The sequence below is a fragment of the Oncorhynchus gorbuscha genome, linkage group LG17 (assembly GCF_021184085.1).
Source record: "Oncorhynchus gorbuscha isolate QuinsamMale2020 ecotype Even-year linkage group LG17, OgorEven_v1.0, whole genome shotgun sequence".
Taxonomy (NCBI): domain Eukaryota; kingdom Metazoa; phylum Chordata; class Actinopteri; order Salmoniformes; family Salmonidae; genus Oncorhynchus; species Oncorhynchus gorbuscha.
Genome location: NC_060189.1, coordinates 38,002,247 through 38,019,947, shown reverse-complemented (window position 1 = coordinate 38,019,947; position 17,701 = coordinate 38,002,247). Strand labels below are relative to the sequence as shown.

Genomic DNA, 17,701 nt, shown 5'->3' with positions numbered 1-17,701 from the left:
GAAAAGACCACACTTTTCATTTGACTAAGGAGTACATTTCTGAACCTTGATAAAGGGCGTTTATCCAACCGTGATCCAATAGCAGATGGTGTGAACATCAAACCAATAGTTTCCAAAGGGGATGACTAGTTCCTCAGATATAAAAGCCATGTATCCTCAGTTCCCCATCTACATGTGTATTGGTTCAGGAACCATGCAGTCTAACGTGAACAAGGCACATGTACTGAAACGGAGGCAATCTACCCCAAGGGACAACACCACATCTGCAAAGCCTCTGGTGTCTTGTTACTTCACACTAGGGTGCGGGACAGGGCAGTGGCACATGTGGAACACGTCACCTAGTGCTTTAACCCTGCGAGCAGGAGACCTGTTGTGCGCCTGCATATTAGCCTCAGACTTTAATGACACGACGTGTCACCTCACCAGGGTACTAGCTGATGTTACCATCGGGGGATTGGGTAACACAACCTGCCTACTGGGACGAGACATATGTTTCGAGTCTTCGGAGCATAGGCCAGACCTGCAATCTGTGGCCACCCAGGGTGATATTGTGGCCATGTGTATGTCGAAAGGTGTCAAATGCACAAGCTTTTTAGAACATTACACACAGTACCCTCAGGATGAGGAACTTCAGCTCGGTTGCACTCTCTATTTTCACACACCGTAAGCGATATGCTCAGCAAGCAGTATGATATCATGCATCACTACCCTCTATACAACCGTGCTCTTGGTCTGTACTACTCTGATAAGGTTAGATTGGAACCCCCGGAACTGAACCAAATGCTAGCTACAGGGGGTCTATTGGACCTCAGTGCTGCGGATCACCAGTCCCTCCATGGGATCCCCTTGATCGGGGTAGATCATATCTCATTTTCACATTGGAACTACCCTGACACCAGAGAGGGTCGAAGCCAAGAGGAGCGAGAAGGCAAAGTGCGACACCTAGGAGATGAACGAGACGTAGGAGATGACCCTCTGTTGAAAAGTGACCACGACACACAAAATGATTGCGATGAGGTAGACGACTCAGCTGGAAGTCAAACTCTGGGGAAAGCAAGCACCAGAGAGCCACCGTCCCCTGTCTCGCCTTTCCCTACGGAAGGAATGAATGAAATGTATACCGTCACCACGTTAGAGACCTTCAACAACCTTCCCGGGACTCTAACAGACAGACCTAGGGCTTTCCCTTATACCTTCACAGTGTATACGAGCGATGATCTGACTTTCGACCACCTGGTGAATTACTGTATAATACGCACCCGTGAGCCCGAAGCAATGCTACCGTCACGTGAAAAGTGGGGATCCGTCAATCCTGTGCTGCTCATGGAAGACCCTGTCGACCCTGTGACGGGTAAAGCAGTGCACCGGTACACGGTCACCTCCAGAGGACACTTGAGTACCTTGATGGCGAACAGAGACACGGGCCCCGGCCTGTGCTACAACGAGGTGTTCCTACCCGGAAGGCCTGTCAGCAGATTGAACTTGGACGTGGATCTCAAGTGTTGTCAGACATGCAACAAGAAATTTGCCACTGAAGCGGATCGCTCCACCAAGCGTAAAGTATCTGAGGCCTTAACAACAAGTCTGATCTTGGTGATAGTCGAGTCTCTTGTGAGACTTGTGAAGGTCAAGATGAGCGAGCTGGAGAACGATCCGTCTCTCAGAGAGCTTGCAAAGGTGGTGGGTAAGATTGCCGTGTACGTCAGGGCTTCCTCTGCCAAAGCGAAGCTGAGCCTCAGAATGCTCTGGTATCTGCCGGTAGAACTGTGCAGTGTCGATGGCATAGAGGCCTACAGACCTTTACTCGACGAGATGGAGAGGGTCTCTATGAAGTACGTTCTCCTGTCTTACCCGAAAGACGCAGACTCGTGTGGGCTCTGCAACCTGGGACATGCGATGAGAAAGGGACCTTGTAGCTCGTCGGGCTCGGGGTATCTGAGGCTCAACTGCGATCACGACAACAGACGTTCCTCTATCGACAAGGCCCCGTACTCGGTTAGGAAGTGCGTTCGGCTGCCCAACTGTTACAAAGCGGACTCAGGGTTCGAGTACGTAGACACATTCAACATCCAAGACATTGAAGACCCGGGCTGCGATGACCCCCTGGCCCTTTCAGTGGTCCTTTCCTCCAACCCCATACTAGCCGATGTAACAACGCTGGGGATACGTTTCCGAGGCATCTTGAAAGCTCGGGGACTCGGTCAACGCTTGCTGGTATCCGAGATCGAGGGAGTGCCGAATCAAACCCGGGTAGAAAGCGAAGCTCGGAGACTGACATTGCTCTGGGGTGTCCCTGTGACTATCAGGAAGACCAGATCTGGACTCTTCTGTGTCCAGGCGAATGAAAAGTCGACAACCTACCCTTGTCCTATACACAAACGAGTGCACTCCAAGTCCAAGCTGGGCGCTCTGGTGTTCACTAAGCAAACTAAACCTAAGTGTTTTGTACCCTGACATGCATCTCTATGTATGTTTATGCAGACATTGTGTTTTTGTTGAATAAAACAGAACATACAACCAGAATATAGTAATGTCTTTATTTTCACATTTCTATATTATATCACCTCGGTCATGGACAGAATAGACATTTAGGAAGACAGAGTGTAACAATGTGAAACAGAACAGTAACCATTGCCATCAAGTCTTGTGTGTAGTCAAGGTCCGGGAGCTTCCCCTATGCCAAGTCCTGAGCCTCACCTACACAAACTCAGTGCCAGAGTGAATGTCTCCACTGGCTACTATTTAGAACTTGTCAAAGCTTGAAGGTGTTTCACTAATTTCCATCCCAGCCCGAAACCTTGTATACAATGTGCTTTGTTGAATAAAACAGAAACATACCAACCAGAATATAGTCATGTCTTTATTTTCACAGGTCAATATTATATCACCTCGGTCATGGACAGAATAGACATTAGGAAGGCAGAGTATAACAATGTGAAATATAACAGTAACCGTAAATCATCAAGTCCTTAGTGTAGTCAATGTGGGCTCCGGTCGTGTAGGGCCCACACTGTGTCTCTCACCTGGGACGGCTATGTGAACGTGATTAAATATTGTGGTCGTTAGAGCGGCCGGGTACGCGTGTAGCTCATCTAATGTATGCCTACTCTTCCCTAGTATCGCTCCCTTTGTAGCTCGCTTTGTATCCGATGACAGCCGAGGGCCTCGTTGAGCTACCTCGATGTGCTTCCCGTCCCTGATTCTGCCACAGTTCCTTCTGCACATCCTGCCTCTGAATGGGTTATTGGTCATGAACCGGGTTCTCTTTCTGTAGTTGGTGCCGTATCGACAGTAATCGAGTCTAACAGCCCTGGTGTCTGTACAAGACATCTTGAATCCCTTGCTCTTGGCCTGTGTGACCTTCTGACATGTTTTCTTCCCTACACCACCATTCATCATCTTGACAAAGACACTCCACGGGTGATTCTCGATGTCTTCGTAAAGTCTGTGCGAAACCCATCTCTTCCAGAGCATACTGGAGTCTGGGTTTTCCACAAAGTACTGCATGGCAGGGTTGATGGCATGGAAGTGCTCTATGATGTCTATAGTCCTTTCCACCAGAGAGTCTGCGAGCTCCAGGTCCCTGGGGGTATTGGCATTGGTCCTGGCAGAGCTGTAGTTTTCACAAGGTGGTCCGGCTACTATAACGTCGGGAGCTGGCCCTTGCCACTCTGTGACAGGGTCCCACTTTCGTATGTCTACAACGATATCGGCACCGTGTCGACCGTCTATGTCAAGACGTCGCACGGTCCAGCCTGCTTCAACGAAGGGCTTGCAGATACTGCCTGTGCCGTCGAAGAGACTCAGGAGCATTTTCTGCTCGGTCGTTTCCATTGTCACCTGCCCAGACTCGATTAACTGTGACTTTCTTTCAAATTAACAGATTTGTTAATCGGACAAAGTCCACGTGTGATGAGAATGGCCATGGCCTTGCTCATCCTAACATATCTGCTAACAGCTCTGTGTTTCTCGACCTGTATGGGTAGCAGGAGACGCAATCATATATTGGTCACGAGCAATTTACGCAACTGCGGTAAGGATGTGGAGTACTGCACCGCAACGTACGACCCGCCATTTGCTCTTGTTGGGTGCACAGACACCGGCGTGGAACTATGTCTGTACAGGTGTCCCCTGGGGAAACCATCCCTGCGTTACAAGGCCACAGCGGGAAGACGATGTGCCTCGGTGTGCCCGAGAGGCTATTTCCTGGGGCTGTATGGAGGTGAAGAGGCGTGTAACCTGCACAGTGTCTATTGTCCAGAAGGTGAAAGTGTGATCCTACCCGGCACGTCCTGGTACAACACGGTTTGTGGAAATAGGGAACATTTTAAGGTGCAGGACCTCCTCACCAATGTACAGTCCACCCAACTCCTTGATACACTCAAGGTGCTGACTGCAAGCTGGGTGCGCGACATACCTGGTGGCATAGTAGAAAAGCTGTGCAGAGACATGACCAGTTATGCACAACTCACCCCGTGTATGTTCAATTTCGAACAAATGTTAGACGGCATGGGTTCGCCAGCTGAATCATTGTACTACAGGCTGAACAAGCTCTCCCTGTACCACACCTCTAAGCAACTGTATGACGCGGTGGTGAAACCGTTTGTTACTGGCAAAGATGTGGAACCTGACGTATCCATTCAGTTCCTAAACGCCAATCCTTTGTGGGTAGGGGACCAGGACATATTGGTCATAGAGACCAGACTCACTATTCCCTTGGGCATGTCGGAAAGGTACATACCTAAAAGGCTTTTTTGGTACAGGGGCAAGTCTGGGAGTAAGTGGGTGTTGTGGGCAAACCAACAGGGCCTTGTTTCGGCTCAGACTCGATACAACATCACCAGAGGCCACAACTGGATCACAATGGAATCTGTTGGCTTCTTTGTGGACATTTTTGATATCTCCCTGGTCGTAGAAAACTTCACCTGTGGTATCTTGGACTCAGTCTACGTCAAGGTCGACGTCTATGACAAGCATCAGAAAGTCATGCTAGGGTTACAAAAGGCTCTCGATGTCAACTGCCTGTGGAAACCGAAGCTGCACCAGTCCTGCAATTGCAACCATGCTCTGCTACACTACACCAACCCAGATGGGCTTTGCTCGCCTACCTGCATCACGACCCCATTCGCACAACTGTCACAAGGAGTCGAGGGCAGCAATAACGACTGGACGCTAGAAATTACACACCAGGAGCCCGATGTCTCGATCAAGAACCAGGGCCGGGTTCTATATGGCTCGGTCCCACCTAAAATTGAACGCTTCTGTCTAGTCACAATGCATGTGTTCGCCCTCTCGTCTGGACCACCACGAGACAACCCGTCTGCACCTCTAGACGTGATGAGATGTGATGTCGTACTTGTGGAGTTCGACATCCTGTTGGAAGACCTTCCCCAGGGACTCAATGATGAGTACTTGCCCATAACCGTACGATCCTTATCGAAGTACAACAAGGTGAAAACATCCGAGTTGTACATACCACTAGCGGCCCAGGAAACCCTGAAAACTATCATCCGCCAGGGCTGGGGGGTTAAGATCGGTGTGAAGCTTAGCTTCTTACACTCCAGCCGACCTGACCCCTACCAGGAAGAGCTCGCTGCTGTACTTGACTGGATATTGACTTTGCAGTCCCAGCTGAACCCACTCCTTGGGTGATAGTCATCAACGTGAACATCGGGACCGTAAAGGCGTCGGACTTTGATATGATCAACAGCCTATACGGGTCAACGTTAGAGTTGATACCTGGGCTCTCAGCATACCAGGTCGCCGATGTCATACGGACCAAAAGGTACAATATCGACTACAATACCGAATACACAACTACGTACAGTTACTTTAAATGTAGTGACAAGGAGAGGTGTTCCAGACCTATAACCATATATGACGAAGATGACAACATCCTCTACCATGGAGCTGACCAGGACCCCGTACCAGAGTGTCATGATGCGCCACTAACAGGCCAGAACTGCATTGTGTGCGGGGATGGAGACATAATTATCATCTGCCCGAACATCATGTCACCAGCGAACGTTGAGGACATGACAGGGGAAAGGCTGAATTTTCAGCGGTACACCCCTGGTCATCAGTATGGCAAGGTCACACAATCGGACCATTTGGAGCCTGAGCAGGAGCAAGCAGAGACTGCGCTACGGGAGTTGGGTCTACTCGTGTCGTCACATGGAGCCTTTCTGAACCTGGACACCATATCCGTGTTCACGCAGATGAAGACAGGGTGTGAGCAAGTGAGACCTGGTCGCTGGACCATAGGAGAGTACACCGTCGGTGACCCTTATGCAATCAGGTTACCCCGTGAGGAAGAGTACCCGGAGAGGACAGGATTGTTGGTCTTTGAGGAGCTATGCAAGGTCTCGAACAACCGTGCTGGGATAGTGGTGTCCATGCCATCGAGCAACTACATCCCCGACACGGGCTGCAAGTTGCCGCTGTTCCTCAACAGACATGGCAAAACGGACCCTGGCGTCTTGGATGACAATAGGGTCCATTATTCTATGCGTGATCTCGCCGGAATCATATCGGAAATGGCCAAGTGGGGAGTGTGTAGATACTCCCTGGGATACCTTGACTACACCTTTGGGAACACCGAAGGCGTGCCGACCTTCACGGTGCTCTCAAACATAATCAACCTGAGCGCCACCAAGCTCCGCACTTTACATTACCGGTACACCAGAAACTCAACCTTCGGAGACGGAGCATACTCATACGCTCACGTGGATGGAGTGTACAAACTGGAAGGGTCAATGTTTTTCCAGCACGTCACCCAGGGGACACCTCTCACCAAAAGCTTTGTTCTGGTTCCCGACATGCCTAACCTGAGATTGGGCTTGTCCTCAGACATGAACGTAGGCGCTCCTTTACCCGTTAGTGAACTCATCATCCGTGACGCTATTGAGAGGGTCAAATTTATCCCGTACGGCGCACAGGTTATCAACTTGAATTACAAGGATACCGTAGCCTTCGTTGATCAGGACGGGGACAGGATTTGCATCCATTCGCATTCTACCGTTGTAAGGATCAACGGTCTCCGGTTACCTTCATTCGGTATACAGAGTGAAGCAGACGAGAACCTTACAGAAGGTTGCGACCGCCACATTAGCGGGGCTGAGCATCGCGCCAGGCTACTGGTGTCAGTGCCCATCACCAGACAGTCCAGACAGGCTGTTCTCCAGAGTATAGTTCACTCGAGTCGCTGGCTCGGAACACCTTCACTGACGGGAGAGGAAGAAGACTGGCTGTCCAGCAAGCAAGTAATGACAAGTCGCATCACGCCACCCTCTCTCCAAAGGCCAAGGGGCTTGGCGTCACTCATTGACACTATGCACTTGATATCGAAAACGGTGGAGTGCATCAGAGGCTCCAGTTCATGCATGGATCTGGGAGACTACTCTGATAACAATTGGCCCCAAGGGGGTACAGGTTATCCAATTGCAATCTCTAGTCATTTGGAATCATCAGAGGAAATAGTTGTTAAAATGATAATCCGTGTTAACCACGGTGCGACACGCGTTACAGTCCCATGTGAACTGGAACCGTTCTCTTTCGGATCGGAGAACCCATCTTCGCCTCAGCCCAGGCCGGGCTACTACATGCACATAGAAGAGCCTCTCATCTCCAGGGTGAAAAAGTATATGACAACAGTGGGGCCGCTCACCGCATGGATTGTGCAACCCCTAGCGTTACTCTATTGCCCTGATGTGGACCAGACACTTGCTGACCACCTAGTGTCCTCGGATACGTACTTTCAGAATACCTACGATTGTGTGAACATGATGAACCACTCTCTCAAGGCTCGGAGTGATGTCTTCTCTCGACTCGGTACCTTGATGGAAGAGAATGAAAAGACTGGGGATAAGACTGTGAAGCACCTAATATCTATGATGACCCGCACCTCTGCACTATGTCTGAGCGCGACTGTACTAGCTGTACTAATCAACGTTAGCATACTCACAATGCTTTGTTCGATGTGTCAAGAGAGTCGCTATAGCCAACACCGCTATAGGAAACTGCAATGAAAAACCATCCCATCGCCATGAGGATCCACAGTGCAACCTCGCTCAGATCCATGTATATGCTACTGTCAGCTCTGCTTCGTATTCTCTACCCCATGTCTAGTCAAGACTCACCGTCAAACCCAGGTTCCGGGGACACCAGGGAACACAGTCTAGATTCAGGACAGGGTCGTTTAATCAGAAACGGTAATATGTCTCCGGACTCCCTCGACCACAGGGTGATACTCAACCCAGGCAGATGGAAGATACGCACACCGGAGAGGCGCAGCACCTACATTGCCTATCATTTCTTTATAGGCTTCAACTGGACCAAGCTCGAAGTAGACTACCCCAAATGTTCCCAGGTGGCCTGCATAGGGTTACCTTACTCTCATAAAGTTTGCGATCAATTGTGTTCATCTGGCACCTGGCTCGATGCAACAATTGCATTGTCAACAGCCACGCTGGAATACAATAGGGCCATGACATTGCTCAACGCAGCCTTCAACGATCTGGCTGCTCTCATGGACACACGTATCATGAACAACCACAACTTGGCCGTGTCCGAACCAGTATCCAAACTCTTGTCATACCACGGTAAGGTCTCTGCTTCGGATCCTCACGTGGTGGATGTGATGCAATACTACAGGACCTTGATTGAAGGAGCCCTGGAAAGTGTAGTTAACACTTTCCCCAGCACCTTAGCATACGCTCCCCTCAATACAGACCCCCATCTATACAATCGGCTGCCGCCTGGGTCCAACGGTACCAGTAGGTTCAATGGGTTGCTTGACACCTGGAAGAGTGGAGCGTTCAAGTTAGCCATACAGCTCACCTCTGTCACTTTTGCCTTCCAGGGAGCTCACCAGCGCTTACTGTCGTGCGGTGAAGGTGTATTGAGGTCGGATATGACGGGATGCGAACCGGGCTTCATCACAGAGTTCTACACCGATATACCAGTTGCGAGCCGTTCCCTGTCATCCTCTAGGCTAGTGATGGTAGTCAGGAGGGACAGTTGGAATCCCCTTGTGCTCTCCCAATGGTACATGGCCTTCATAGATTCCTCTAGGGGTAACAGGACTTGTTGGCTGGACAGGCACATGGTAAACGACACCAACTACAACTACAGGATGCCCCAGTGTGACCAGAGGGGGGTATGCGAACATATGGAACCTGACAAGGATATGGTTTCAGCCTGTGAGGTGAACGACAAGGGTGAGATAGACTTGGAGTGTCCCTTGGTGTGTGGTGCCCCGTGTTTCGGACCTATCTGCTACCAGGCAAAATCAGACATGTTCACCCTGAGGAGCACATCAGCTGGAAAGCCTGATATCGACACAGTGAACTATGGGATTGTGATCCACATGACCAAGAGTCCCAGGATACTCTCTCTCCGAGGTAGACATCGACACGTCTATCGCTAGCGTTCGGAACCGATCTGCGCAGTCGACACTGTTGCTCCAGCAAGGAGAGACAGTGTTACAGGACATCATCGCCATGGATGCCACGGCTCGGAAATACATTGACAAAGTGCGAGCAGAGACAGCTTCGCAACCACAGGGAACCAAATATGTCGACTGCGTGCTCATGATAGGCCGCAGTTGGGTCATGGCTGCTGCTTCAGTCACCCTGTCAGCTCTAACCTGTCCTTTATTGATTATTCTAGTCGTAAAAGTGATGGGTGGTACAAAGATTCAAGATGTCCCGGTGAGGACAAACAGGAGCATTGTAGATACTATCCTGTGAGTCTAGGGTGGATTGCGGCAAGCAAGCATTGATATGTAGGACAAAATGTCAGGACCATGCGGTCTATCTAAAGTGGTAGTAGGGGGAATTGGCAATTGTCAGATTTAGCCTATTAAGTGTATGCAGTAGCCACATGATCTCCAGTCTTGATTGTGACAAACCATGGCGTTTTCAGCTATACCCTTGAGGTGTCTACTTGTTACCCTATCAACTGCCACTATCCTGTTTGCAGAGGGTCAGGTACCAGTCTCAACCATCGAACCTGGGAATCGTGGCACTACAACCGAGGCTGTGGGTGCCAGTGGGAATATTGCCACGGCCCTTAATGATGTTACACCTCCCACAGCGGCCCAGTCCGATGATGTGACCACGGAGCCTCCTTCGACTACTTTCACTTCAGCTCTTAGGTTCAAGTCGCTTCCTAACCCTACTGCTACACCTCTGCAACTCGTATGTCCAAACTCGAATCCTCACCACTTTCTGGAAACTAGCTGGCTCATCTTGACAGCGGAGGACATAATGTACAGGCTATATCGCATCTCGCAACAGGGCGATGTCTCCAAATACAAGGACTGGTCCAGTACACTGTCGGGGATGAAGGTGGCCCACAACCTAACAAGCGCAGACTCTCTAATGATATACCATGACACGTGCAACCGCTCTGCAACCTACCAGTGTAGGAGGTCTGCTAGAGTGGGCTACACGGACGAAGTGCACAGTTTCTCTGTTTGCCAACTGTACCGTCGTGAGGAACGTAGACATTGGAACCCATGTTAATGTTTTTGCTCCTGTAAACACATCACCACGGCTGACAGCGGCTAGTGTCATACTGGCTATAGGACCTATAGTGCCGTTTATCTCTATTTATTAACCTTGCTAGCGTCAACTCCCCTATCCTGCATAAGATACCACCGCGGTTCCTAACTTGTACATCTACATCGTGTCAGGACTCCAGTCGGGATATGTACAATGGCTTCTGCAAAACCTCCTACTACTACCAGAACCAGAGCCTCTGCTAAGGTTACTGGCGTGCCACCGAAACCTCAACCCTTGATCCCTGAGCATAACAAATATTTCTACAAGCCAGCTCCGATGAATGAGTTCGTACAGGACATCGTAAAGAGTGCACGCGCCAAGAAGGTGAAGATCGACATCCCTACGACCAAGTATGGCACTGTCAAACTGGTGCATGTCCTGTGCTCCGCTACAAAGTACAACTTCTGGAGTCCCGAGTGTGAGAAAGCCTTAGCCGATAGTCTTCCCTTGAGAGAACACAACAAAGCCTTCCTCTCACACAACATGTTTGTGACCATGATCGGTGCTTTGGTGGCAAGAGCTCTAGAACAAGCAACCAGGACATGTGAAGACACTCTGGACCTGCTGGCCGATCGCTATTACGTGAGAAGCATTGCCTGTCACGACTCAAGCAAGACCAGTGCAATTGAAGCAGCTGCCTACTCAGGCATCATGGCCGTACACATGGACAATGATGCCTTGGCTGCCAACGAGAAGAAACGGACCCAGCTCAACAAACGTTACGGAGGTAACCAGACCGAAGAAGAAGTAAAATCCTGCTCACTGGATAAGCTGTACATTGACAACACTGATGACATGACAGCTATGGCAAACTTTGGATTCAAGCACCATTACGAGAAGAACCCCCATCACCCTGAGCACTTTCCGCAGGGTGAGATGCACGATATGAACCTGGTTGAAGCAGTCGTTGACGGCTTGGCCTGTATTTTCGAAAGAAACAAGACACACACAAACGCGCACTCCTGGCTGAACATGTACTTTGTTGGCAGGTTTAAGGGTCAAAATAAGGACCTTGCCCTGAACATCATAGAGGCTCTCAGGGTATATATCACGGACGCAGATTATACAGCCCTACACTCATTCCGGGCCTCGATATTCTCCATCATAGGAGAATCTATCCCATGGTCCCATGTGATGATGACGGAATGCTGCAATCACAAAGCCGATAAAGTAACTAACGACTAACCTAACAGATGCATTGTGTACTTGTTCTGTGTAGCCTTGGAATTTGTATTGAAGCCGATATGCGGTTCACCTATGAAGTGTGTGGCGTGTATAGGCCTGTTTAAGTACGTTACTATACAATGCTTTGTACCATGAATAAAGAAATGTTTCAACTTGACTCAACCTGGACCCGTGACATTCCTTTCTGTGTTGCTAGGCCCATGACACAGTATCATGGAGTAGATATCACTTGGTACTGCTATTGGGGAATAGCTCTAGCATCTAGGTCATAGCCGCAGACACGTTAACAGAGTACAAGGACCCTGTACAGGTATACCATTTGTCAGTTGGGGTCGCCGAGAACCCTACCCCTCTACTAGTCACCACAATGCAGGGGACAGGTTTGTGATGGAGACACACACACACACATAAAATCAAGGTGGTATACCTAATTGGTCCCGAAGCTTCTATCAGTGAGCGTGCTAGGGTGACCATCTCCCATGGCATTTCCAAGTCCTGAGGATTATTGAGACAAACAGCCATCCTCCCTCAGACACTCATAGGCCTATCTGACACCAGGGTTCTTTGACATTAGCCCTGGTTGGAGGTTTAACCAGTTGAACCACAGGTTAGCCATGGCTGGATGCAAGGGGTAAAGTTACATATACAAGGTGGTTATGAAGATGAGGATGTCATCTAGTGCTTGCACTCAACATCAGGGATCTGCAGATATTGAAATGGAACCCCTTAATGGAGATTCCCAACAAGCACGGACTTGTACTATAACTGCAACCGCTCTTGCCCCGGTCAAGCCCAGGAGGAAACAGAAACTTTTCCCCCGTGAGATGTTCAGGCACGAGCAGGACTGCACCCCGTTTACCCCCTTGGATCGCCACATGTTCAAATTTCCCAAATTGGACTTTGGTATGCCAGAGATGGGTAAGGCTGAACTGGAGCGAGCCTTCACCGACCAATTGTCTCTGCACAGTACAAACGCTGCAAACGAGACAGGGATAGATCACCCGAACCCACAGGAGCTAACCAATGATATTGTCACAGACTACCACACCTATCGGCTTGCGGCCGTCAGCTGGTTTGCTAACATAATACCATTCGACATGATGTACAACAAGAAGCACCACTCTGTCTTTATGCCCGCTGTCAATGTCATGGACAGATACATAACCACCTGTGTCGACCTGGGTGAGGACCGGTGTCAGCTGTTGAAGAACATCGCTAACATCCGAGCTGCGTGCCTATCGCTCTCAATTAAGATGCACGCTGTGTTCACGGAATGTGATCTACAGGCCTTGTGCAACCACAAAGACTGGGTAAACAAGGCAAGTGTTATAGAGGCCGCCAGAGACATGAGTAACTCCAGGTTCAACGTTTACATCTTGTCAGATGTAAAGGGGATACAAGAGGCTGAGAAGCGGATAATTACCAAATTGAAAGGATCCGTGTTGGTGACAACATGATCAGTATACTATGCAAGTATCTCATCCTGGAACACCTCCTCGGGCAAACGTCCCTTTCCCTGTCACCTATCGATGATCTGAACGAAAGTGTCATAGCGGTAGCTACCAATCTGTTATCTAAACGTGCTTTGGACATCAGGTTGTTACGCTTCAAGAGTTGGAAGTACATCGCTGTATGCTGCCTGCTCGGCGTGATCAAGGTGTGCACTACGGATCCCAGCCAGGGGCTCCGCCTGGAAGGCAGTTTGATGTCGCTGTTGGAAAAAATGAAACCTGGCGACCTCACACACAAGGAGCTGTGTGACCTTAGGAACATGTTGACCCAGGGCTGTGTGGTATGCAGCACTTCCTTTGTCGACCCTGGTGTGCACAAGGCTCTACTTAAGATATCATCTATGTCTTGTTCAAAGTGTAGGAGGACCACTCTTGCCAGGGAAAAGAATGATGACTGTTTGCCTAGGCAAACAAAAGACCAAGGGGCACCTGATACTAAAGTGGCTCGGTACTCTGTTTAGTGTAATGACACTTCGTCTATACTGTCCATATGTAACCCATGTAGCTAATGATGATATATGCCAACCCATACATGTCATGCATTTGTACATTTCTATGAAATAAAGTAATGTCATAACAGATCCTTACACAATGTTTCCAACAGAAGCTTTTATTATTCTCAAAGTACAGTACAATGGAATACAGTGGCATCACATGTATAGAGATAGTGTCAACAAGACAAGCTAACACCAGGTTACGCTAGTATATTATGACTCTCCAGTGAGGGAAGTTCCACCCTGACATCCCTCAGACCTTTATACCCTTGTCAACCTATACATTGCTGAGTTGTGTTCTAAACTGAGCTCAGTTGGACGCTCCGCACTGAATGTGCTATATGCTCACTGGTTGTACGTCTCGGTCTCAGTCCTATGGGTTGCTTTAGGTTTGATATAACGCTCTTCGTTCCATGTCACGTCATTGGCTTGATGCACCCTCCTCCCCGCAGAGCCCTAAGGTATATAAGCAACTAGGATTGCCACTTGTAGACAATCTAACCAAGGGATACTACCACTAAGTCTAGAACTGATTTAGCTGTACCCGAGCCTCATCAGAGAGATGGGTCTATACACAGTGCCAGGCTCTGCAGTAGCACTGACTGTGATTCTAGCCCTAGTGTCTACGGGACAGACCCACCCTCAAGATACCTTGTACTTCACTACGTGGACAGGCAACTGGGAGAATCTAATGCCTCACATGAATGCTATCAAGGAACAGGCCAACTTTTTCCATAAGAACAGACTGGTGTTGGACGCTGGGACAATGGAGCACCTATCATGATTTATTTCATCTTCAATTACAAGAGACTGTGTTCACAATCATTTCTGGTGTCACATGTCAACATGAAAACAGAACCTATATCAGACCAAGTAGCATCTGAGAATGCGCCCTGTGTGAACTGTCAACGCTGGTTAACAAGTGTTCGGCTCCTGTAAACGACGGTACGTGGAATAGAAAGAATCCAACTCTGGCCTTGGCTGGAGATGTCGATACAGACTTGCCCAGTGGTTGGACTTGACAAATATCCGACGGCCGTCTTCCTGCAAGCGGCTGAGGACAGTGACTCCATCGGGGTAGATGTTGACGTATCTAACCCCAGCGCACTCATTGAATACGTGTGTACCAACGCAGGTCAGGACGCCTCGATTGGTATCTTTGTCCTTCTTTGCAACAGGGTACAAGGTACACGGGATACCGATGAGAGTTTTTACATCCTCGATCCCCATAGACACCTTAGTCTCAAAGTAGCCGTGGATTGTAGTAAGCGGAGAGTGGCACTTACTTAGGACCAGATTATGACATCGACATAGGTGATCTGGACCCGAACCGCTGACTGGAGGTGATACCCAGACGTGCACGTAATCGCAGGTCAGGTTGTTCAGCCTCGCAGCCAACATCTCCAGATGCCACGGGATGTACGGGTCTATGGTCAGACACCACTTGGTGGGGCGATACACCCGGTTACTTCTCACATACATCCCCGTCGGCGTAGATAGACCCGTAGACGTTTCGTTGTTCAAGCTCATACGAGGCATAGCTGAACTCAGTGCTGTCGCGTCAGAATCCATGGCTCCTGTATACACAGAGTCTAATCGCCTTGCCCGTATAGAGGTAGTATGTGAATGCTAATAGACACCCAGACAACCCGGTTATAAAGGACAGGTTGTCCGATTACCAAGGTAGAGCCAGCATCACTGTTACATTGCAATTCGGTGGTTGGATTGTTCAGGTATAGGCAGTTCCTCAAAGGAACCATTGTCCGATTACCAAGGTAAAGTCAGCATCTGAGTTACATTTCAAAGCCTTGGTTGGGGTGTTCACACAGAGCTGGAATAGATAGCCTTCTTTGGTCAGAGCCCTTTGATCAAAACCAGGCCCTTCAACAGTCAAGATAGTGAGGGTATATATAAGCAACTACAACGTAACCACTATACCAATCAGAATGGAGAAATACAGGAAAGACACCGTTATAGGCAAAGGCGCCTATGGAATCGTGTACAAAGTGACATGTAGGACAACTGGGAAGGAGTACGCCTTGAAATATCACACCCAAGGCGTAGAGGATGCAACCGTGAGAGAGATCTCATGTCTCTCTGCCCTAAGGGGTCTCCCGTATGTGATCGACATACACGATTGCTTCGTAGACGATGACAAGATAGCCATGCTCATGTCCTGCGTACCCTACACTCTGAGTGACGCGATCCACAATGGATACGGTGTCAAGCCATACTACGAACAAGACCGGCCACTACAGTATCTCCCTTTGAGTTTCGTTGCTCACTTTAGTTTACAGGTGGCTAATGCCCTGTCTGACATGCACAGACGGAATATAGTGCACAGGGACCTGACTCCTTACAACGTGCTGCTGACAGAAGATCTCACAGTGAAGGTGGCCGACATGGGCCTCTCTAGACAGTCCTCAAAATGGATGAGCCCAACTGTGGTCACGGAGGCGTACAGGGCCCCGGAATTGTTTTGCCCAAAACGTGAATCTGCAGAGTACACATGTGCTATAGACATGTGGAGCCTGGGGGTGATGATAGTGGACGCAATGGAAGGGAGGGTTATGTTCTGTGGCCGTAAAATCCGAAGTGTGACTATGTCCACATACCAGATCATCACAAAGACTCTATGTCCCCAAGACCACCCCAGTGCATCAAGCACACCGTGTGATCCTGACATCATAATGCCCAACGTGATGCAGTGTGCCCTAGTGAGAAGGATAGTCTTCAGATTGCTGAACTTCTATGACACAGAGAGACTCTTGGCTCATGAGCTGCTTCGGGACACAGAATGGATGCAGGCTGCTGCTGATATGACCAAGGAGGAGCAAGTTATCATCAGAGACCAGATACAGCTAAATAAATTTCAGATTTGTTGAGGTGAAGACAATAACACCAAAAGGACCGTGTTTGATGACTCTTTCAACTTTGTATTTAAGATCCTTATACATTCATGTTTGACAGCTATAATTGTACTGTCACAAAATATGTACCTGCTATATTGTCAATAAAGTATTTACTAAGAAGGGAATGCCATACTTCCAGGGGCACAATGAAATTCAAGACCAAGAGAGGCTGTGGTTGGCTTGGGGGAAGCACCTGGGACTTCTAGGGTTGGGGCTGGGATACAACTGAGTGAAACGAACTTGACTAGAACTTGACTACACACAAGAGCTGAGGAGAACGGTTACTACTGTTCCGTTTTATGTTTCATACTCTGTCTTCCTAATTGTATATTCTGTCTATGACCCAGTTGATATAATACTGAACTGTTCAAATAAATATTTGACTATATTCCACTTGGTATGTTTCTATTTTATAATCAGGCCTGGGTTAGACATTCAGGGCTGTTGTCTCTGTGTGATAGACAGGCCAAGATTGGATATTGTAGCCTAGGTTAGAGACGCTCGGTTGGATAACCAGGCCTGGGTTAGACATTCAGGGCTGTTGTCTCTGTGTGATAGACAGGCCAAGGTTGGATATTGTAGCCTAGGTTAGAGACGCTCGGTTGGATAACCAGGCCTGGGTTAGACATTCAGGGCTGTTGTCTCTGTGTGAAAGACAGGCCAAGGTTGGATATTGTAGCCTAGGTTAGAGACGCTCGGTTGGATAACCAGGCCTGGGTTAGACATTCAGGGCTGTTGTCTCTGTGTGAAAGACAGGCCAAGGCTGGATGTGGTAGCCTAGGTTAGAGATGCTCGGTTGGATGTTACATTTGAATAAATGTGACCAAGAGATCTCACTGGAAACCTAAAACTGTGTTAGACCCTTAGGATACCATAGCAGTACAGATTGTCGACACATAGTGGACTAGAGCCATGACTCACACAACCGCAAGTCATGAATGTGATCCAGCCAAGCGTACGGTCTATGATGGCTCAGTGTTCATGGACATGTGGCTCGGCAACCCTGACAACGAGAAGGGCTCGGTGGTGTCAGA

General features: G+C 49.0%; 1 protein-coding gene across 1 annotated transcript; it reads left to right on the top strand.

Moving 5' to 3' along the window:
* The first annotated feature begins 15,701 nt into the window (after positions 1–15,701).
* LOC124001417 (cyclin-dependent kinase 1-like) lies at positions 15,702–16,640 on the top strand. Its single transcript, XM_046308154.1, has one exon. The coding sequence runs from the start codon at positions 15,702–15,704 to the stop codon at positions 16,638–16,640; it is 939 nt and encodes a 312-aa protein (XP_046164110.1).
* The last annotated feature ends 1,061 nt before the right edge of the window (positions 16,641–17,701 follow it).

What these genes read in the sequence shown, in the direction of transcription:
- LOC124001417 (XM_046308154.1), top strand. Translation starts at nt 15,702, where the DNA reads ATGGAGAAATACAGGAAAGACACCGTTATAGGCAAAGGCGCCTATGGA.